This window comes from Tamandua tetradactyla, chromosome 3 (genome assembly GCF_023851605.1).
Source record: "Tamandua tetradactyla isolate mTamTet1 chromosome 3, mTamTet1.pri, whole genome shotgun sequence".
In the NCBI taxonomy this organism is placed as follows: domain Eukaryota; kingdom Metazoa; phylum Chordata; class Mammalia; order Pilosa; family Myrmecophagidae; genus Tamandua; species Tamandua tetradactyla.
In genome coordinates this window covers 193,866,548-193,888,538 of record NC_135329.1, presented here as the reverse complement: position 1 = coordinate 193,888,538, position 21,991 = coordinate 193,866,548, and the positions used below count along the sequence as shown (strand labels likewise).

Sequence of the window (21,991 nt, the reverse complement as noted above, 5' to 3'; positions counted from 1 at the left end):
AGGACTCAGTGGGCCTTGGCCATGCCCCTGTCCTGGGTTGGGCTCCCCTCCTTCCGGTCGGAGGCCTTCTGCGAGGTTCAGAGGAGCTGAGGCTAGGCGGGACAGGGCACTGCGTAGGGTCGGGCCGCTGCCCCTCACCCCACCACCTCCATCGGTCCACCCTGAGCTCACGGGATTCCCCACCGACCACCTCCAAAACACATCCCTATTGCCCCTTCCGGGCCGGTGCTAGCGGGGTCTCCTTCCCTGGGAGACCTTCCCTCATCCCAGGCACCAGGCCGTGGGGCCCGGGTGCACTTGAGTTCTGCCTCTCCGGGTGCAGGTGATTGGGGAGGTGAATCAAGAGGCCCCCTGCAGCGCACGGGGTCTTTGTGGGGTCAGAGAGTCTGTTGGGTCTGTTCTGTTGTGGGGGGAGGGAACAGTTCTTTGGGTTTCTGTACTGGGCCCTTTACCTATCTATCCCTCCTCTAATCCCAGCAACTGGGGGTCTCTTTACGCAAAGCAATTTGTTTGCATCTGTTTCACTGGTTTGCACCCTCAGGGGGAGCAAAGTACTGGGGGCTGTGAGTCAGGAAACCCTGGCCTCAGCTGAATCAGCCTGGCAATGGGTCCTCTTGCCCAGTACCTCAACTTCTCCTTCTGCCAACTGGGGCTGGTAGGAGCAGAGGCGGAGGCCAGGAGGGCACAGGGCAGTGCAGGAGGTAGCATGCTTCTTCAGCAGTCACGTGTGGGCTATCTTGATGACAAGGCCACGGCCAACCTGAGGGCCTAAAAGGAGCATCCGAAGGGAAACTGGGCATTCCCTCCCCCAAGTTAGGTCTGAGCTTGGGGGCTGGGAGGACCAGAGCTGCTCTCCCGCAGGGGTGGGTAAGAGGGGGAGGGGACTGGCCCTTTGTTGGTCTCCTTGATCAGGAATGACTGCCCTTGACTTGGCCTCATCACTAACCCTTTCCCCCTGGCCCAGGGAAGCCCCTTAGCTGTTACTTCGGTCCCTGCCTCTCCCCAGTTTCAGAGTCCTAGGCTTAACCATTCATATGACCAACCTGCCTATCCCTCTGTCCTCACACACAAGGTTTCCACGTGTCTTCCCTTTTGCACACAGAGGATGGCCCCCTGGACAGCTGCCCTCCCTCTTCAGCTTTCATAATTCTCCCCAGGAGGTACCTTCTCTGCACCCTCCCCTTCTCTTTCCCGGTCTGGCCTGCACGCATTCATCTCATCCCACGTTACAGTCTTTGTTGTTTACTTAGCTGTCTCCCCAGCTGGAGTGGCAGCATCTGGAAAGCTGACATGTCCTTTTTTCAGGGCTTTGCTTCCTTCCCCCACTTCTAGCACAGGGCCTTGCACACGGGTCTTGGGACCCAGTTAATGCCTAGTGAATTGACCAGAGTAGAGTGCAGGGGTACAGCTGGGGCGGGGGTGGGGGTGCACCTCCAGGGATCTGGAGAGAGAGATGTGGGAAAGGACTTTCTCCATTGACCCTCTTCTTTAGCTGGCTTGCGCCGTGTCTTCTCCAGGACCAAGCCCAGAGAACGAAGGGTAAGTGTCCCTCTTGTCCAGGCACCCTCTCTTGCCGCTGCCTTGGATGTGCCAGACCACTTCCATTCTTTCCCGCCATGCGGGCCCCACTCTTATCGTCGCCCTTTTAAGAAAGAGGAAATTCTTCTCATAAACAAGCGCCCCTACCTGAGTGCGGAGCCCGGCCGCCTACCCCGTCGGATTCCCGGGAAATCGTGGGGGAGCGGGGGGAGGGGGCGGGGGGGGTGGAGAAGGAGAGTTTGCTTTCAGGCCCAGTGCCTGCCCCAGTCTCAAGCCACGGAAAACACCAGCCTGCCTCCGCTCGCCGCGCGCTTCTCAGCTCGGGGGCTAGGGTCCGAGAGACGGGAGGGGACAGGAGGAGGGACCTGGGGAGCCTAGAAACAGCCCAGGGATCGTCTGTAAAGAACAGCCCCTGTATGGGGCGAAGGGGCGCTGTGCTGCTTCCAGGGGCCAGAGGGGTTCCCCGCCCACATAGCTCCCCCACCTCCACTCCAGGGCGGATTCCAGGGCCCCTGGAGCGCCAGACCCGAATGCACGTCCCCGAGGCCGGGAGGGATGAGGCTGAGGCGGGGAGTGCTGGCCGTCGGGACAGTCCCTGCCCCTAGAGGGAGCTGGGAGCTAGCGCCGAGGGACCGCTAACAGCGCAGCGTGGGAGTCCTGTCCCCTGGGGAGACGGGAAATGAATTGGGCCTCAGAGGCACGGTCTCTCGGGCTCCTATGACCTAGTGCTTACAGGGTGGAAAACCGCGCTTCCATTTTACTGCCTGGAAAATGGGTTGAGATCGGGAGAGGAAAGCTGAGGCCACGCAGCCGAGGGTAGCAGCAGACTTGGAGTAACGAAACCTTGACGGTTCAGAGATTGTGTGCCCCCTTCCCGGTTTCCGTTCCACTGCTCTTTTGGATGAGAAGTTAATTAACTTTATTTGACATTCATCAATCTCAATTATAATGCCAGTTTGGAGTCTCTGTCCCGACCCCCCTTCCCCATTCGGTGGGTCTGGGGTCTGTCGGGGTCACCCCATAGATGCTTAATACACATGTTTTTTTTTTTAAGCCTCTAGTTCCAGGTACTCTATTAAAGTGCTTTAAATCCATTGCAAAATCGGTGATGTCCTCAGATGAGGACACTGAGGTTAATAATTTCTCCAAGCAACGAAGCAGAAGTTCCAGTTATTGAACCAGAGCTGGCATCCCTCCCAAACTCTCCTGCTCCATCTTGCTGCTTCTTTGCCCACCCAGCAGGCCAGATTTCTCAGATGTTTGCCCCACTCATCTCCTCTCACCAAGCCCTGGGTGGGAGCATGCTAAGTGGTCTCCCCCTTCTCCTGCTGCTCTTTAGGGAGTCCATACAGGAAGTGTTGGTGGGAGCTATGGGCCAAGAAGGTAGCTCCATGGGCGATGCAACAGGTCCAGACCTGGAGAAGAGGTGACCATGAGGGGGCCGTGATAAGTCTCCATGAGAACCCCCCAAACACCCTTCATCTATTGCCTCCTCTCCTTGCCTCCCCAATCCTCAAGATACCCCTTGGCCCCACAATACCAGGTAGGTGGTGAGGCCCAGGTAGACTGCCGCTAGCAGGGCGACCAGACCGAAGTAGGCAGGATGGGGAAGGCTGGGCACGTAGCTGACCACGAAGTAGAGGTTGATGGCACAGACCAGCGCCATGATGGAAGAGGTGACAGCCTTGCTCAACCTGGGAGACAAATGGGGGTGGTAGGATCAGGACTGGCTGGATGCAACTGGACCACCCACATCTCCTTCTCCTCCCCAGTGCCCACCGCTAACCCTAGGCTCTGGGGGAGAGAAGGGGATATATAAAGTCTACTTCTCTGGGCTGTAGAGCCTGGAGCAGACCCCTAGCGCACCTCTTCCCCCCCTGCCCCGCCCCGGCCCTCCTAGGTCCCTTAGACTCCACATTGGTGGGATTCGGCAAGAGTGGAGTTTGAGATGAGGGTGAGAAGCTCAGACTCTAGAAACAGACCCAGAGGGTTCAAGTCTTGGCTCCCCCACTTACTAGCTGTATGACCCTGTGCAAGTTCCTTAACCTCTCTGAGCCTCCTCATCTGAATAATGGTTTGGTTGTGAGGATTAAATGTGATCATCCAAGTCCAGTGCTTGCCATGGGGAGTACTCACCTGCCACTGGCAAACTCCTGCATGAGGGCAGGCATGCTGGTGAAGGTGAGGATGGGCAGCACAGCAAAGGGGAGCTGGGGAGAAGAAGGGAGGGATGGGGCACCCTGCCCTCAGAATATAGCGAGGAGGGGAGGAGCTGGTCACCCTCCACTCTGAACCTCAGTTTCCGGATCTCTATGCCTTTCAAGGGTGTGGTGCTCCAAACAAGAGTTTGGGGGCTCTGGCACCAGACTGCCCGAGTTTAAATCTGAGCTCTGACACGAGCCAGTTAACTTTAATGTATCCGTTTCCCCTCCTGTAAAATGGGGACAGTGTGGTTTCTATCTCCTGGGGTGGGAGATGGGAACCAGGACAGAATACAAATAGCGTCCCGCAGGCCCAGGGGACCAGGGAGATGGCTGTGGTTCGCGTTTAGCTCCTCAGGGGGCAGGGTGGGAGGGACCCCCGTCTCACCAGCAGGCTCTGCAGCACATTGAGCAGGTCGTTGAGGGTCGACAGGTCCCTCAGATCCCTGAAGACTGCCACAAGCACGGTGGGCAGGATGGCACAGGAGCGGGTGAGGAGGACACGCGCGAAACGTGACCACCGTAGCCTGAGGAAGCCCTGGGGTGGGGGTGGGGGTGGAGGAGGAGCGCCTTGGTGAAGGTGGGCAGGTCTGAGGATTCTAGCGGAGGGACTTCCTGGCTTTCCATGTCCTGCTTCACGCCCCCAAGGACCCGCTGTTTTACCTAACCTGTGAAATGGGGGCCATATCTGTCCCTAGCTGGTGGGTGGGTATGGGTGAAGAGGGATTGAGTGGTGGGGTCTTTCTCCCACAGCGGGTAACTGAAGAATACACCGTTTTTGGGAAAAGGTTCCCATTAGTCCTGGGGTCCTGGGTCTGCATCCCGGGGTAAGTTGCCTCACCTCTCTGAACTTGTTTTCTCATCTGTAAAGTGGGACTTATAATTGCCCCCTCGGGGCTGCTTTAGGGATCAAAAGGCTTGGTGTCCGAGCCCCGAGCCCCGTGTGTGCCCGTTGTCCTTGGACCCCGGCCCCACCTCCATGACGAACTGTCCTGCGTAGGTGCCCGTCATGGTGGAGCTCTGCCCCGCAGCCAGGAGGCCCACGGCCCAGATGTAGAGGGCTGCGGGGCCGAAGAGGCAGCCGAGGATCACGCCCTGGATAGGGGGTGTGTGTGGTCAGACCCGTGACCCCGCCCCCTCGCGCAGGCTCCGCCCCGAGGTGGGCGGGTCGAGCCGCCTTCTGGCTCACGCCCCTTCGGGGCCACCGTGCCGCGCGCTCTTACCCCTTGGTAAATGTCCACTTCCACCGTCTGGTTGTTCTTGGGGAAAATCTGGGCGTAGTCGTGGAGGCTGCTGTTGGCACAGATGTTGAACTGCGGGTACCGGGCAGGAGGAAACTCCCTTCAGTCTTGGAAAATCAGATCGCCAGGCCTTGACCAGGGTCAAAAACTAGCCGCCCGTTGACTGAATTACCTGCACGTATTTTGTTCGACTAACAAAGTTGGACTTCGTGTAAAAATAATGAATTCGTGGCCAGCGTTTAAAATGAAAAGCTTTCACATGAGAACCCTGATTTCCAGCATCTTTTGCATTTGGAAGAGCTGGTTTTCTCAGAGAGACAATTGGCTGGACGTGGCTCCAGCCACCCACAGCCCCCTCCTCCTTACACCTGCCCACTTCCCACCCCTCTGCAGCCCAATTATCCTGAAGACAAGACACTGCAAACCCCATTCTGATCTCGACCCTTGTGCCAAGGAGCAGAGTGAAACCCAGGGAGGATCAGTAGCCTCCCAACTTCACAAAGCAGGCAGTGGCAGTGCCCGGGTGCCCAGAGGCCTGGCCAGTCCTTGTTAGAGCTTCATAACAGAGACACACTCAGAAAGGGAGCCAGACACAGGGTCCAAATCCCAGAGAGCTAGGGAGGAGCTGGAGGCTCCTCTTTCAGAATGGGCCCCTACGTCACCTCCTCCAAATGGTCTTTCCTGATCACGTGGCCTAATGCAGCCACCCCACCCCCAGTTAGGTTCCATCACCCCTTTATCAACTTCACAGCATTGTGCATACTCTAGACCTCCTTGCTTGTTCATTTGTTGGCTTGTTTCCTGTCTGCTTGCCTCCTTCCTATTTAAGTCCCAAGAGGAGAAGGTCTTTGCATCACAGCTGCTATATCCCCAGGATCCAGGACATTGGCTGGTATCTAACAAATGCTCAGTAAATATCTGCCAAAGGAATGCCAGTTTATCTGGGGACAATGAAGATTTCCAGGAGAGGGAATTCAGAGAAGAAAATGACCACCTCCATATTTCCAACTCCATGCTTAGTGCCCCTTCCTCCTAGTATGCCCTCAGTGCAGTTTACTGGGCACATCCTGCCTATCTTTCAAGGTGCAGATGGAATACTGGGTCCTCTGAGGCTCAATTCCTCTGTCCTTTTTGCCTCCAGTGGATAACTGTGCCTTGCTGTCCCCTGGTGTGGGTATGACCCTCTACAGGCCTGGCTGGAGTTAGGGTTGGCATGCAGGAGGTGGGGGAGCTGTGTCTTTCCAATGGAGTAGGAAAAGAGCTCCCAGCCAGAGGTCAGGGTTATGTGCTCCCTCTCTCTTCCAGTGCCTGGACTGTAGGCAGAGGGGCTTAGCTGCATCTTCCAGAGTGCCCAGCAGAACTGGCAGGATGCAAATGTATGGGGCATGGACACAGGTGCATGGGGAAGGGGTTGCTTACCGCAGCCTGGTTGGTTTGCTGGTAGAAGGCCTGCCCAAAGACGGACATGACAAAGAGGTTGATGATGAAGGAGACGGACAAGGCAATGGTGGCCTCAATCAGGAAGTACATGTTGGCCTCTCGGATGTCTGCCCGGCGGGACCGGTCTATCTCTCGAGACTATGAGGGTCAAAGGGGAGGGAAGGGCCAGAGTCCATCAGAATCACCCCAACACCCTTCAACCTCACAACTCTACCTCTGTCCCACCCCCCAAACTTCAGTTCCTCCTAAAGCTCCCCCCGTGGCAGTCTGCAAAGGGATCTCTGCCCTTACCATGTAAAGGTGGTCTACAGTGACCAATTGTGTGAAGGAAGGAAGAGTGGCCTTTGAGGCCCTGTGTGACCTGCACTGCCCTGCCCTCAGCCCTGACACACTCCCTCTCGGTCACCATGCTCCTTCCTCAAACATGGCCCAGTTTATTTCTACCTCAGGGCCTTTGCACTTGCTGTTCTCTTGGCTTGAACTATCTTCTCCCCAGGTCTTCCTTCCCATCCTTCAGTTCTCAAAGATCACCTCCTTAGAAAGACCTTTCCAGACTACTCTTTCTAAAGAAGGCCCCTCCTCAATCATTCTCTGTTCCATTTCTTCCAGGATGCCTTTCCCAATCCATAATTATTTGTTTATTTGCTCATCATTTGTCTCCTCCTATAATGCAAGCTCTAGGAGGACAGGGAGCTTGTTTTCTTTTTCATCACTGACTCCCTAGCACGAGGCCCACAAGAGACCTTAGATTATAGATGTTTAGGCCAGAGCCGGAGGGACAGGGCTCCAGGCTTGGAGGAGGGGCCTGCGGGCTCTAAGGCACCTCCGGCTCCCCTCCCCTTTGCTCACCTTGACCAGGGCCGAGTGCAGGTAGATGTTGTGGGGCATGATGATGGCTCCAATGATGCCCACAGCCTGCAGCAGCTCCGCATGGCCGCAGCCGGAGCACGAGGGCAGGAACAGGCCGCGAAGTAGGGCTCCCTGCTCGGGCCGCGCCACCACGTACTATGGGGAGGAGCCTCATCAGGTCAAGCCCCGCCCCTGCCCGGCTGCGGCCAAGGTCACTCATTCTCAGCCCCACCCCGGCCGGGCCGCTGTGGACCGCTGGTTTCTCCCTGCTCTCAGGCCATTCAGGAGGAAGGGAGAGGGGTGGCTTTGGGGGTGTTTGTGCTCCTGGCCTCTCACCTCATAACCGAAGGTCAAAGCCATAATGGTAATAAGGAATCCGAAAAATGCTTCCAGCTTCCGCAGCCCTAGGGGGAGGACAAATGGGCAGAACAAAAATTGTACCAGCAAAACCAATTATTAATGGCTAATATTTTTGAACATTTTGTACCAGGCATTGTGCCAAGTGTTTTACCTGTGTTACCTGACTGCATCGGCACAACAGCCCTATGATATCTGTGTTATCACTGTCATCCCTATCATAGATTAAGGAACTAAAGTCTAAAAATAAAGTGTCGGTGACTGAGATTTTAAACAGAGTCGAGAGGTTATCTTGGAGGTTATGCTTATGCATTATATAGATATCCCTTTTCGTTTATGGTGTATTGGAGTGGCTGGAGGAAAGTACCTGAAACTGTTGAGCTGTGTTCCAGTCGCCTTGAGATGTCTTCAATCGTCTTGAAGACCATTGTTAAAGATATAGCTTTTACAGTGATTGTGAAAACCTTGTGTCTGATGCTCCTTTTATCCAGGGTATGGACAGATGAGTAAAAAAATATGGATAAAATTAAATAAATAATGGGGGGAGATAAGGATAAAATAAATTGGGTAGATGGAAACACTAGTGATCAGTGAGAGGGAGGTGTAAGGGGTACGGGATATACAAGTTTTTTTCTTTTTATTTCATTTTCTGGAGTGATGCAAATGTTCTAGAAAATGACCATGGTGATGAATACACAACTATGTGAGGATATTGTGAGCCATTGTTGTACACCATGCATGGACTGTGTGTGTGTGTGAAGATTTGTCAATAAAAATATATTAAAAAAAAAAACAGAAAGAAAGAAACTGGAGTCTAAGTAACTTGCCCAAGGCCACACAGATAGCTCAGACTGGCGCCCAGGTAGCCTGACCCCATGGCCCTCTCCCAGCACAGACAGAGCATGGGTAGAGCACCCTAGAGCCCAGCTCCTCCGCCCCCTGCACCATCCCGCTGGGAGACGAGGCACACGCCTACCGTAGTTATCCAGGAAGAGGAAGAAGAAGGTGTCCACGATGGTGATGAGAACGCCACCCCAGAGTGGGATTCTGAAACCAGAGTGGTTGGGTCAGCCCAGCCTGGTCCAGGGGCTGGGATTCCCACTCTCAGGTTTAGAGATAGTGGAATCTGGCCTCCTGGGGCAGCGACCCAAGAGGCCCCAGACAGCTCAGGGAGAGGGGAGTGGTAATGTGCAGGGGTGGAAAATGTTGAAGATCGCTCTAGTGAGGGCAAATCTGGGTGGGAGAACCAGGCATGGCAGGAAGCTTTGGACTGTGGCCCTGGTGTCTGTATGACCCACATGCTTTGTGACTTTAGACAAGTCACTTTACGTTTCTAGGTCTCAGTTTCTCCATCGGGCGAATGGGGGGACAATCCCTGCTTCAGAGGGGACTGCAGGATGAAATGGGTTCAGGAAGGTTCAAGCCCTAGGGCAGAAGTTACAGCTGTTCTCAGCCCTAGGCTGAAAGCGGGGCCCACTGGGGCAATACCGTCCAGATGACAGCAGATTGAATGCAATAGCTGTTCCGATGACTTCTTGCATGTCTGAGCCCACAATGGCTAGCTCGATGGTCAGCCAGAGGAGGGTGCGGGGCACCTACGGGAAAGACGATAACCCATCATCCAAGCTGTGCCAGTTATTTGTGGTCTCTTAGCCCTACACTCACCTTTTGATTCTCTACACTGGGCTAGAAGACTGCAAACTGCATTTGTGAGATAGCCTTGCCAGTTGGTTTTCAGTTAGGTTTCATAGGAAACACTGATGGAAGATCAAAAGACAGGGAGAAAACATATTTTCCCCTGCTCCTGGTGATGTTTCTGGCAGCAACAGCAACAGACAACTGTGGCTCTAGCAGCCTTGATGGCCATTTCAGCAGTGGTGGCAGTGCCTCCAGAAGCCCAGCAGTAAATGATGGCTCTTGGGCTCCTGCCAAGGGGTACAGAGGTTTCCTGATCTAGGGGTAACACCTACTTCCCTTGTTCCTCCAAGCCCTTCCAACGTCGGTACTACTAAATCCCTGCATTAAAGAATTTTAATCCTTTTTTTAGGATTTTTGCAGTATTTAGAGATGTAATTTTTGTTTTCCTGACCAGACACTGATTGATAAAACAGCCATGTCCCTAGTGCCCTCCCAGCCAGTAACCATCCCTATTTTTAATTTCTACCCTAGTAAAGACCATCCCATAGCTGATGCCTACCGATTTTTTGCCTTGGGCAAGTCATACCCTCTTTGTGTGCTATTAGCCTGAGCCTCAGCCTTCTCATCTATCAAATGGACTTGTGACATCCCATGTGAGATGATGTATCTCTTTTATCATGGAAGCTATAAATGGTTTGGGGCCTATGGGTGGTTCCCATTCAGGCCCACGGACCTCACCTTAGGGTAGTAGAGATGACAGACCTCGCCCAAGTCCTTGCCTGTCACTGTGCCCAGCCGGGCAGCCAGCCGCTGGCAGAGCAGGCCCAGCACCGTGGCCCACAGCAGCACCCAGAGCAGCTGTGGAGAAGGTAGGGCGGGGCCTTCAGCCAGGGGGATCAGTCTCAGCAACCCCAAGCATGAAGACTGTTCCCCACATATACCCTGCACCCTGGTGGGGCCCTTTTCTGGTCCATCTCGAACTTAATGCCTGTTCCCAGGAAGACCATGTATCCAGGCCACCCTGGGGAAATGTGGCAAGCTGGGGGTCTCCGCCTACTTAATCTGGTCACCCCCCTTCCCTCTAGGGCCTCCACCCAGGCCCCATCTTGGTTACTTTAAATCCAGCTACAGCACCAGCTTGCAGATCTGATTCGATGTTTCCCGGGTCCAGGAAAGCAATGCTCATGAGAAAACCAGGCCCTGTGAAGGCCCACAGCTTCCGCAGGCTGAACGTCCCCTGGGGGTGGGAGCAAGGAAAGAGGGTCCAGGCTATTGGGATGAGTGGCAGCTGGCCTTGGCCAGACCCCAGCTGAGCCCCGAAAGGTTCTCCAGCCGAGGCTGGCCACCCCTGTCCTCTGTACCCCATTCCTGGAGCTGCCACCCAGGGGATCCAGGAGAAGGCCTGGGATGGGGAAAGCCAACAGGATTTGGTGAGTCACACTGAATCCGCTTTTTGGGTCTGTCACTTTCTACAGCTGCTGCCTCTCGCAGACCCTGACTCAGCATATCCTCAGAGCCCAAAGTGGGTTGCTTTTCAGAGAACAAGCCTGTCTGGCCCAGCTCTTCCCTCTCCATCCTCTTTCTGCTAGGGGTCCACCCTCCCCACCTCCATCACCACCAGGGCTTGGCCTGTCAACCTGGTGAGCTGCTAAAGATTCTGGAATAGCAGGTGACAGGCTCCAGCCTGCAGCTTCCTCTAATGCTCAAAAAGTCCTTGTCTGGATCATTTCCTTTAATGTTAAAATAAATAACCAGAGCTCCAATCCTCAATTGCCTCAGGCCCCTCTTCCTTCTTATGAAAGCTGAGATTCATTCTGAAAGCCACTTGACAAATATTGAGCACCTACACCATGCACTCTAAGCGCTCCAGTCAGAGCAGGAAGGAGGCAGGAGGCAGCTGCCACCATCCCTCACTGCAGCTCCGAGCTGGAAGGGTCACAAGCGGACCCCTGCTCAGCCTGTGAAAACCCACGTGACCTTGCTAATCCTGAAAGATCTCAGGAAGTTTCCAGCATTCCCACCGGTTCCGCAGCTGGGATGAGGATCCTCTCGCTCAGGTAGGGCTTTCCGGGCGGTGCTGACTTTGGGTCTGGGCTGAGTGGGCTGGAGATGGAGCCATAGCTGGGCCTGCTCAGCCTTTGGGGGTCCTTGTAACCTGTGAGGGGTCCCAGGGGACACCATGAGTGACCTGTTGCCTCTTTCTGGAGCCCCAAGGCTAAAGCCCTCTGCCAAAGCTCCCTCCCCGCCTTCTCCTAGGAAAGAGAGAAATTGAGGTCCAGTGGGAATGCTGTGCCCGTCATCTCCATCCATCCAAACTTTCCAGCAGAAAATGGATGGGAACTGGAGGCTCCAGAATTACACTTTCCTCCCATGTGAGCTCAGGGGTTCCCCAATCCTGAGGTCTCTTTCCATAGAGGATGTGGAGAGAGACATAGGTTCTGAAGAGGGTAAACACAGGCCACCTGGTCTGCCTGGAGGCCCCACTCCTGCCTCCTCCAGCAGGTGAGGAAGTTCCAGGGTCTCCAATCTGATTTAGACCAGGACTTGCATCAGGGACCAGGACTCCCCCAGCCCTCACACTGGCTGACCGTGGCGGCGGCTACTCACTTTTCATGAGGACGCAGGCTTCAGGGGGGCTCCGAGCTTGAGCCCTGTGCTGCTCTGCTCCTCAGCCTGTACTCGCTGTCTGGGTCCTTACACAGGAGCTGGGATGCCCTCGCCCTCTCACCCATCCTCAGGGAGGCTCAGCCTGTCCTCCGGTCTCTTGCCTCACCATTCGCACACGCACACACAGGGAGTGTTGTGCAATGCTTTCCAAAGGCAGAAGTGGCAGCTCCGGCGGAAAGGTCTAGTCACCCGCAGCCCAGACTTCTGTTCCCCTCCCAGCCTGGTCTGTGCCTCCCAATACCGTTGGCCCCCTTCCAGGCACCCCGTGTTCAGTGACTCCCAACTTAGCTCTGATTTCAGTCACTTCCTGCCACTGGGACAGTCATTTCATGTCCAGCGCACATGACTGGCACCCCATCACCTCCATCAGGTCCTTCTCCTCTTCAGTTTGGAAGCTCAAAGCCACAACTTGGCCTCATGAGAGGGAGTCCTGCTGGCTGCCCAGGCCTCAGTTTCCCGCAGGGGAAAAGGCCTTCCAGGCACCCACACAAGCATATGTATGGCAGATTCAGGCCAAGGACATCCTCAGAAGAAAGGGGCACTGAAGAGGAGGTCAAGACCCTGAGATTCTGGTCTTCATCCTGTCATTGATTCAACTGAGATCGGAACAGGGTCATGTTCCCTCTCTTGGCTTCAGTTTCTTCTGTAAATGAGGGCTCAGGCCAGCGAAGGGACCCCAAGTTCAGGTTCCTAAGGAGACAGGTAAGATAAATGATGGCACAGATTTGGTGTGAGAAAAACAGTGCAAACAGAATACATCTATGGGTTGGATTCCACTTGAGGGTTATCAGTTTGTGGCCTCTGGACAGATGTTGGACAACTCTCTTTTGTGTCTCCATATTCGCTTTTCATAGCTCAACCTGCCTACAGGAAATACCAAAGACAAAATAGGCTTGCTTTGCACCTGAGAGCAGAAAGATAAAAGTTACTATAAATTTGCCAATGTTTTGGGGGAAGGCAAAAGTACAGTTTTTACTCTTCCATAATGGTAGATGCTAGATTTATTTGTGCATGAAAGGGTCACTTCTTTAATAGTGCAACAGAATTTGTATTATAAATTCAATGTGGTTTTAAAAGTAAAAAAAAAAAAATTTTTTTTCTCTCACTGCCAATTCCTGTACTCCCCTCTTTCCTCCTCTAAGGTCTCTCTTCCAAGTTCAATCATGCTCCCTATCCTGTGTCCTCCTTTTCTGCCAAGAAAATGCAAAACCTAAATTTTTGTTGGGTTTCCAGCTCCAACTCCAGCCTCAGGATCCACAGCAAGTAGTCATCAGACCCAAACTTTATCTGGGATGCGACTGATCCCCATGCTGAGTCAAAAACTTTAGACAAGGCTTGGGAACCCAGGGTAGGGAGCAGCAGCCAAGTCCCTGGGGTCTCCATTGGTAGGGGAGTTTGGGGAGACTGGAGAGGTATCAGTGTGGGAAGGAGGATGAATGGTGGATGCAGAGAGGACAGAAGCATCATGGTTTGTCACTGTGCAATCCTATTACTCAAGGTACTGTCATCAACTCTGACCTCAGCGGTTTGCAAACATTTCCCAATCACTATCTTGAACTCATGTGGGGTTGGCTGGGGCTAGGATATCTTCCTCTTTGCATCTTTTGTGGGGCCTTTTTTTTTTTTTGCAAAAAAGGTAGGATATCGATAAATATAGTTGATTAATGGTTAATCATTACTGTAAACAACCTGTAATTTACAGAAGAGGTAGTATAGCATAATGGTTAAGAGTGGAGGTTCTGGGCAGAGTACAACTACATGAACGAGTTCCAGAAATATACATGGGAGTCCCCTATGACCTGCCCATGAACACAACCTATGCATGTTCTAGTTTGCTAGCTGCTGGAATGCAATCTACCAGAAACGGAGTGGCTTTTAAAAAGAGGAATTTTTTTTTTTGCATTTTTTTAATTTTATTTTTTTAAATACCAAAAAAATACAAAATAAACACAAACATTCCTATTTTGATCATCCCGTTCTACATATATAATCAGTAATTCACAATATCATCACATAGTTGCATATTCATCATCATGATCATTTCCTGGAACATTTGCTTCTATTCAGAAAGAAAAATAAAACGAAAACAGAAAAAGAAAAAAAATTATACATACCATACTCCTTACTCCTCCTTTTCATTTATCACTAGAATTTCAAACTAAATTTACTTTAACATTTGTTCCCAGTATTATTTATTTTTATTCCATATGTTCTACTCATCTGTTGACAAGGTAGATAAAAGGAGCATCAGACACAAGGTTTTCACAATCACACAGTCACATTGTGAATGCTATATCATTATACAATCATCTTCAAGAAACATGGCTACTGGGACACAGCTTTACATTTTCAGAGTTCCCTCCAGCCTCTCCATTACATCTTGAATAACAAGGTGATATCTACTTAATGCATAAGAATAACCTCCAGGATAACCTCTCGTCTCTGTTTGGAATCTCTCAGCCATTGACACTTTATCTCATTTCACTCCTCCCCGTTTTGGTCGAGAAGGTTTTCTCAATCCCTCGATGCTGAGTCTCAGCTCATTCTAGGGTTTCTGTCCCAGTTGCCAGAAAAGTCCACACCCCTGAGAGTCATGTCCCATGCAGACGGGGAGGATGGTGAGTTTGCTTGTTGTGTTGGCTGGAGAGAGAGGCCACATCTGAGCAACAAACGAGGTTTTCCTGGTGGTGATTCTTAAGCCTAATTTTAAGTAGGCTTGACCTGTCCTTTGTGGGGTTAAGTTTCATATGAACAAATCTCAAGACTGGGGCTCAGCCTATAGCTTTGGTTGTCCACACTGCTTGTGAGAACATCAAGAATTCAACTTGGGGAAGCTGAATTTTCCCCCGTTGTCACCATTCTACAGCGGGGACTTTGCAAATACTTTTTTATTCACTGATCAAATCACTCTGGGATTCATCGGGGCATCACTCTGGACAAACCAACAAAATCTCATGTCCTACTCAAGGTTCCATTTACTTATGGTGTTCAATTAAGCTGTCTATATAAGTTATATTAGGAAATGCACTAGTCAAAATATAAATTTTATACTAAATAAACATTTTTTTGCTTTAGTCTCAGACATAAGTTGAAATTTTAAAATATTAATTACCATCTATTTTCAGCACCCTGCAGTAATGACATTTCTTTGTTCTTCCTCACGAAAAAACATTTTTAAAATTTGTACATTTAGTTATTATCATTATTCACTCTAGGCATTCCTAGATTATACCATCTCAGTATTTATCATCTATCTTTCTTCCTGATTTCATTTGTGCCCCCAGCTCTCCTCCCTCTATTATTCTCATATTCAACTTCATTCAGTGTTTTAACATAATTGTATTACAGTTAGGTAGTATTGTGCTGTCCATTTCTGAGTTTTTACATTCAGTCCTGTTGCACAATCTGTATCCCTTCAGCTCCAATTACACAATATCTTACCCTATTTCTACCTCCTGATGGTCTCTGTTACCAATGAAATTCTCCAAGTTTATTCACTAATGTCAGTTCATATCAGTGAGATCATACAGTATTTGTCCTTTTGTTTCTGGCTAATCATACTCAGCATAATGTCCTTAAGGTCCATCCATGTTGTTACATATGTTATAACTTTATTCTGTTTTACAGCTGCATAATATCCCATCATATGTATATACCACAGTTTGTTTAGCCACTCGTCTGTTGATGAACATTTTGGCTGTTTCCATCTCTTTGCAATTGTAAATAATGCTGCTATAAATATTGGTGTGCAAATGTCTGTTTGTGTCCTTGCCCTCATGTCTTCTGAGTAGATACCTAGCAATGGTATTGCCAGGTCATATGGCAATTCTATATTTAGCTTTTTTTTTTGTTTTTTGTTTTTTTTTGTTTGTTTGTTTTACATGGGCAGGCACCGGGAATCGAACCCGGGTCCTCGGGCATGGCAGGCAAGCACTCTTACCTGCTGAGCCACCGTGGCCCGCCCTATTTAGCTTTTTGAGGAACCGCTAAACTGCCTTCCACAGCGGTTGTATCATTCGACATTCCCACCAACAGTGGATAAGTGTGCCTCTTTCTCCACATCCTCTCCAGCACTTGTCATTTTCTGTTTTATTGATAATGGCCATTCTGGTGGGTGTAAGATGATATCTCATTGTGGTTTTGATTTGCATTTCTCTAATAGCCAGGGAAGTTGAGCATCTCTTCATGTGCCTTTTAGCCATTTGTATTTCCTGTTCTGAGAAGTGTCTGTTCAAGTCTTTTGCCCATTTTGTAATTGGGTTGGCTGTCTTTTGTTGTTGAGTGGAACAATCTCTTTATAAATTCTGGATACTAGGCCTTTATCTGATATGTCATTTCCAAATATTGTCTCCCATTGTGTAGGCTGTCTTTTTACTTTCTTGATGAAGTTCTTTGACGCGCAGAAGTCTTTAATTTTGAGGAGTTCCCATTTATTTATTTATTTCTTCAATGCTCTTGCTTTGGGTGTAAAGTCTATAAAACCGCCTCCAAGTATAAGATTTATAAGATATCGCCCTACATTTTCTTTTAACAGTTTTATGGTCTTAGACCTAATGTTTAGTTCTTTGATCCATTTTGTGTTAACTCTTGTATAGGGTGTGAGATATGGGTCCTCTTTCATTCTTTTGCACATGGATATCCAGTTCTCTAGGCACCATTTATTGAAGAGACTGTTCTGTACCAGGTGAGTTGGCTTGACTGCCTTATCAAAGATCAATTGTCCATAGATGAGAGGGTCTATATCTGAACACTCTATTTGATTCCATTGGTCAGTATATCTATCTTTATGCCAGTACCATGATGTTTTGATCACTGTAGCTTCATTATATGCCTTAAAGTCAGGTAGTATGAGACCTCCAACTTCATTTTTTTCCCTCAGGATATTTTTGGCTATTCAGGGCATGCTGCCCTTCCAGATAAATTTGGTTATTGGTTTAAAAATGGGAATTTAATAAGTTGTTAGTTTACAGATCTAAGGCCGAGAAAATGTCCCAATTAAAACAAGTCTATAAAAATGTCCAATCAAAGGCATCCAGGGAAAGATATCTTGGTTCAAGAAGGCCGATGAAATTCAGAGTTTCTCTCTCAAGTGGAAGGGCACATGGTGAACACGGTGTCATCTGCTAACTTCTTCTCCTGGCTTTCTGTTTCATGAAGCTCTCCGGGAGGCATTTTCCTTCATCTCCAAAGGTCGCTGGCTGGTGGATGCTGCTTCTCGTGGCTATGTCATTCTGCTCTGCTCTCTCTGAATCTCTCTTTCTCCAAAATGTTTCCTCTTTTATAGGATTCTAGTAAACTAATCAAGACCCACCCAAATGGGTAGAGACACACCTCCACTTAATCCAGTTTAACAACCACTCTTGATTAAATCACACCTCCAGGGGGATGATCTAATTACAGTTTCAAACATACAATATTGAATAGGGATTAGAAGTAACGGCTGCCTTTACTAAATGGGATTAGGAATAAAACATGGCTTTTCAAGGGTACATACATCATTTTTAACCAACACACACGTGTAGGGTGAAATCAACAAAGCTGGGTAAAAAATGACAAGGAAACTGTAAGCTGAGCAATTATCATAGCTCACATAGGATTGGGAGTTATTTGAGCTCTGACAAACCAGATTGGAGAATCCTTGTTGAATTCCTGACACATTCAGTGAAGACCACAAAAGGGTCATACTTTAGTAGTAGGGCTAAATATCCCTGGAGTAAAGGCTAGTGTACCGGTTTGAATCTGGGGTGGACCCCAGAAAAGCCATGTCCTTTAATCCTCATTCAATATTGCTGGGTGGGAGCATTTTGATTGTTCTCATGGAGATATGACGCACCCAATTGTGGGTGGTAGCTTTGATTAGATGATTTCCATGGAGGTGTATCTCCACCCATTGAAGGTGGAGTTGCTTACTGGAATCCTTTAAAAGAGGAAACATTTTGGAGAGGCCCTTTTGTAGAGCCATGAGAAAGCCAGCAGATGCCACCATGTTTGCCATGTTCCCTTCCGTCTGAGAGAGAAACCCTGAACTTCAGTGGCCTTCTTGAACAAGGTGTCTTTCTCTAGGTGTCTTTGATTGGACGTTTCTATAAACTTGCTTTAATTGAGACATTTTCTCGGCCTTAGAACTGTAAACTAGCAATTTATTAAATTCCCGTTTTAAAAGCCATTCTGTTTCTGGTATATTGCATTCCGGCAGCTAGCAAGCTAGAACAGCTAGTAAAGGCTGTGCTCAAGTATTTAGAGGAAGACATGAACATAAAGAGGAAATAAATGGAAAGTATTTTAAAATAGAACTTATGTGGCTTAGAAGTACAATATCTGAAATAAAAAATTCACTAAATGGGATTAACAGAAAATTAGATACTGAAGAAAAATAGATTAATGGTCTTTAAAAAATGCTGCATAGAAATATAGTTCACATAACCATATAATTCATTCTTCTACGGTATACAATTAAGTGGGTTTTAATATATCAATAGATATGTGCAACCATCGCCACAGTTGGTTTTAGAACATTTTCATTACCTCAGAAAGAAATCCTATACTCTTTATCCCTGTGTCACCATCCCCCTAACCTAAACAACCATTAATCTACTTTCTTTTTTTATAGATTTGCCAATTCTAGACACTTCATATAAATAGATAATATGTGGCCTTTTGTAACTGGCTTCTTTCATTTAGCATAATATTTTCAATTTTCATCCATGTTTTAGTATATATCATTACTGCATTCTTTTTTATGGCCATATGTTCCATTATGAAAACATACCTTTTTTTTTTTCAACCCACTTAATTGACATTTGGAGGTTTCCATATTTTGGTTCTTTTGAATAACGTTGCTATAAACATATGTGTATAATACATGACATTATGTGAATATATATTTTATTTCTTTTATGTATATATCTAGAGTGAAATTGCTGAGTCATGTGTTAAACTGTTTGAGGACCTTCTAGACTGTTTTTCAAATGGTGACACCATTTTATATTCCTAGTAGTGAATATAAGGATTTGGATTTCCCCACATCCACAACAACACTTGTTATAGATGAGAAATTGTATCTCATAGTTTTAATTTGCATTTCCCTGATGGCTAATTATGTCAAACATCTTCTTCTACAATTGCTTATTGGCAATTTGTATATCTTCTTCAGAGAAATGCCTTTTTTCAATGGGGTTATTCGTCTTTTTATTATTGAGCATGAGTGTTTTGTGAGTTCTAGATACAAGTCCTTTGTCAGGTATATGATTTGCAATTATTTTCTCCCATTCTGTCTGTTGTCTTTTCACTTTTTTTTCTCTTTTTAAAATTTTTTATTAATTAAAAAAAATTACAAGAAACAAACATTCCCAACACATACACTCAGCAATTCACAATATCATCACATAGTTGCATATTCATCATCATGATCATTTCCCAGAACATTAGCATCAATTCAGAAAAAGAAATAAAAAGAAACAGAAAAATATAACAAACAGAAAAAAAATTTTTTACAGGTCATACCCCTTTCTGATCCCTTTCATTGATCACTAGCATTTCAAACTAAATCTATTTTAACATTTGTTCCCCCTATTATTTATTTTTATTCCATATGTTCCTCTCATCTGTTGACAAGGTAGATAAAAGGAGCATCAGACACAAGGTTTTCACAATCACACAGTCACACTGTGAAAGCTATATCATTATACAATCATCATCAAGAAACATGGCTACTGGAACACAGCTCTACATTTTCAGGCAGTTCTCTCCAGCCTCTCCATTACATCTTGGATAACAAGGTGATATCTACTTAATGCATAAGAATAACCTCCAGGATAACCTCTCGACTCTGTTTGGAATCTCTCAGCCATTGACACTTTGTCTCATTTCACTCTTCCCCCTTTTGGTGGAGAAGGTTTTCTCAATCCCTTGATGCTGGGTCTCAGCTCATTCTAGAGTTTTTCTCAATCCTTGATGCTGAATCTCAGCTCATTCTGGGATTTCTGTCCCACGCTGCCAGGAAGATCCACACCCCTGGTTGTCATGTCCCGTGTAGAGAGGGGTAGGGTGGTGAGTCTGCTTGCTGTGTTGGCTAGAGAGAGAGGCCACATCTGAGCAATAAAAGAGGTTCTCTTGGCAGTGACTCTTAGGCTTAATTTTAAGTAGGCTTGACCTATCCCCTGTGGGTTAAGTTTCATATGAACAAACCCTAAGACTGGAGGCTCAGCCTATAGCTTTGGTTATCCACACTGCTTGTGAGAATATCAAGAATTCAACTTGGGGAAGTTGAGTTTTCCCCCGTTCTCATCATTCCCTGAAGGGGACTTTGCAAATACTTTTCCACTCACTGATCAAATCACTCTGGGATTCATCAGGGCATCACCTGGACAAACCAACAAAATCTCATTCCTATACAAAGTTCCATGTACTTCAGGTATTCAATCAACTATCTACATAAGTTATATTAGGAGATGCACCAAAGTGTAGATTTGTACCAAATGAACATTTTTTGCTTTAGTCTCACACATTGGTTGAAATTTTAAAATGTTAAGTACCATCTATTTTCAGCACACTGCAGTAATGACATTCTTTTATTCTTCCTCATGCAAAATTTTTTTTTAATTTGTACATTTAGTCACTATCATTATACACTCTAGGCATTCCTAGATTGTACCATCTCAATCTTTATTGTCTATCTTTCTTTGTGATTTCATTTATGCCCCATCCCTCCTCCCTCTATCATTCTCATATGCAGCATCATTCAGTGTTTTAACATAATTGTATTACAGTTAGGTAATATTGTGCTATCCATTTCTGAGTTTTTATATTAGGTCCTGTTGCACAATCTGTATCCCTTCAGCTCCAATTACCCAATATCTTACCCTATTTCTATATCCTGATGGTCTCTGTTACCAAGGAAATATTCCAAGTTTATTCACTAATGTCAGTTCATATCAATGAGACCATACAGTATTTGTCCTTTTGTTTCTGGCTAATCACACTCAGCATAATGTCCTTAAGGTCCATTCATGTTGTTACATACTTCATAACTTTATTCTGTCTTACAGCTGCATAATATTCCATCATCTTTTCACTTTTTGATAGTGTTCCTTGAAGCACAAAAGTTTTAAATATTGTTGATGTTCAACTCATCTATTTTTTCTTTTGTTGCACATGCATTTGTTGTCATATCTAAGAATCCATTGCCAAATACAACGTTATGAAGATTTACCCTGTTCTAGTTTGCTAGCTGGCAGAATGCAATATACCAGAAACAAAATGGCTTTTAAAAAGGGGAATTTAATAACTTGCTAGTTTATAGTTCTAAGGCTGAGAAAATGCCCCAATTAAAGCAAGTCTATTGAAATGTTCAATCTAAGGCATCCAGGGAAAGATACCTTGGTTCAAGAAGGCTGATGAAGTTCAGGGTTTCTCTCTCAAGTGAGAAGGCACATGGCAAACACAGTCAGGGTTTCTCTCTCATCTGGAAAGGCACATGGTGAACACGGTCAGGGTTTCTCTCTCATCTGGAAGGGCACATGGCGAACACAGCATCATCTGCTAGCTTCTTCTCCTGGCTTCCTGTTTCATGAAGCTCCCCGGGAGGCATTTTCCTTCTTCATCTCCAAAGGTCGCTGGCTGGTAGACTCTGCTTCTTGTGGCTATGTCATTCTGCTCTCTCTGAACCTCTTTCTCCAAAATGTTTCCTCTTTTATAGGACTCCAATAAACCAATCAAGACCCACCCAAATGGGTGAAGACATGTTGTCACCTAATCCAGCTTCACAACCACTCTTGATTAAATCACATCATCCAGGGAGATGATCTGATTACAGTTTCAAACATACAGTATTGAATAGGGATTATTCTACCTTTATGAAATGGGATTTTGATTACAACATGGCTTTTCTAGGGGGCATACTTCCTCTTAAACCAGCACATACCCCTAGGTTGTTATAAAGTTTTATAGTTTTAGCTCTTTATTTAGGTCTCTGATCCATTTTGAGTTAATTTTTGTATATGGTATGAGGTAGGGATCCAGCTTCATCATTTTGCATGGCTACCTAGTTTTCCCAGCACC

General features: G+C 47.6%; 1 protein-coding gene across 1 annotated transcript; it reads right to left on the bottom strand.

The window, feature by feature from the left end:
- Positions 1-2,421: 2,421 nt before the first annotated feature.
- Positions 2,422-12,128, bottom strand: SLC11A1 (solute carrier family 11 member 1). The gene is made up of 15 exons (XM_077155116.1): positions 11,873-12,128; positions 11,287-11,420; positions 10,380-10,502; positions 10,004-10,123; positions 9,116-9,222; positions 8,604-8,674; positions 7,607-7,674; positions 7,271-7,426; positions 6,401-6,559; positions 4,964-5,053; positions 4,716-4,835; positions 4,129-4,278; positions 3,676-3,749; positions 3,080-3,233; positions 2,422-2,954 (listed from the first exon to the last, which is right to left on the bottom strand). The coding sequence occupies exons 1-15, from the start codon at positions 11,877-11,879 to the stop codon at positions 2,844-2,846; spliced, it is 1,644 nt and encodes a 547-aa protein (XP_077011231.1). The 5' UTR covers positions 11,880-12,128; the 3' UTR covers positions 2,422-2,843.
- Positions 12,129-21,991: the final 9,863 nt, after the last annotated feature.

Coding starts and splice junctions, on each gene's coding strand:
- SLC11A1 (XM_077155116.1), bottom strand. Junction 8,675..9,115: donor AATCTGCTGTCATCTGGACG/GTATTGCCCCAG, acceptor CTCTGGTTTCAG/AATCCCACTCTGGGGTGGCG. Junction 4,836..4,963: donor AAGTGGACATTTACCAAGGG/GTAAGAGCGCGC, acceptor CCCCCTATCCAG/GGCGTGATCCTCGGCTGCCT.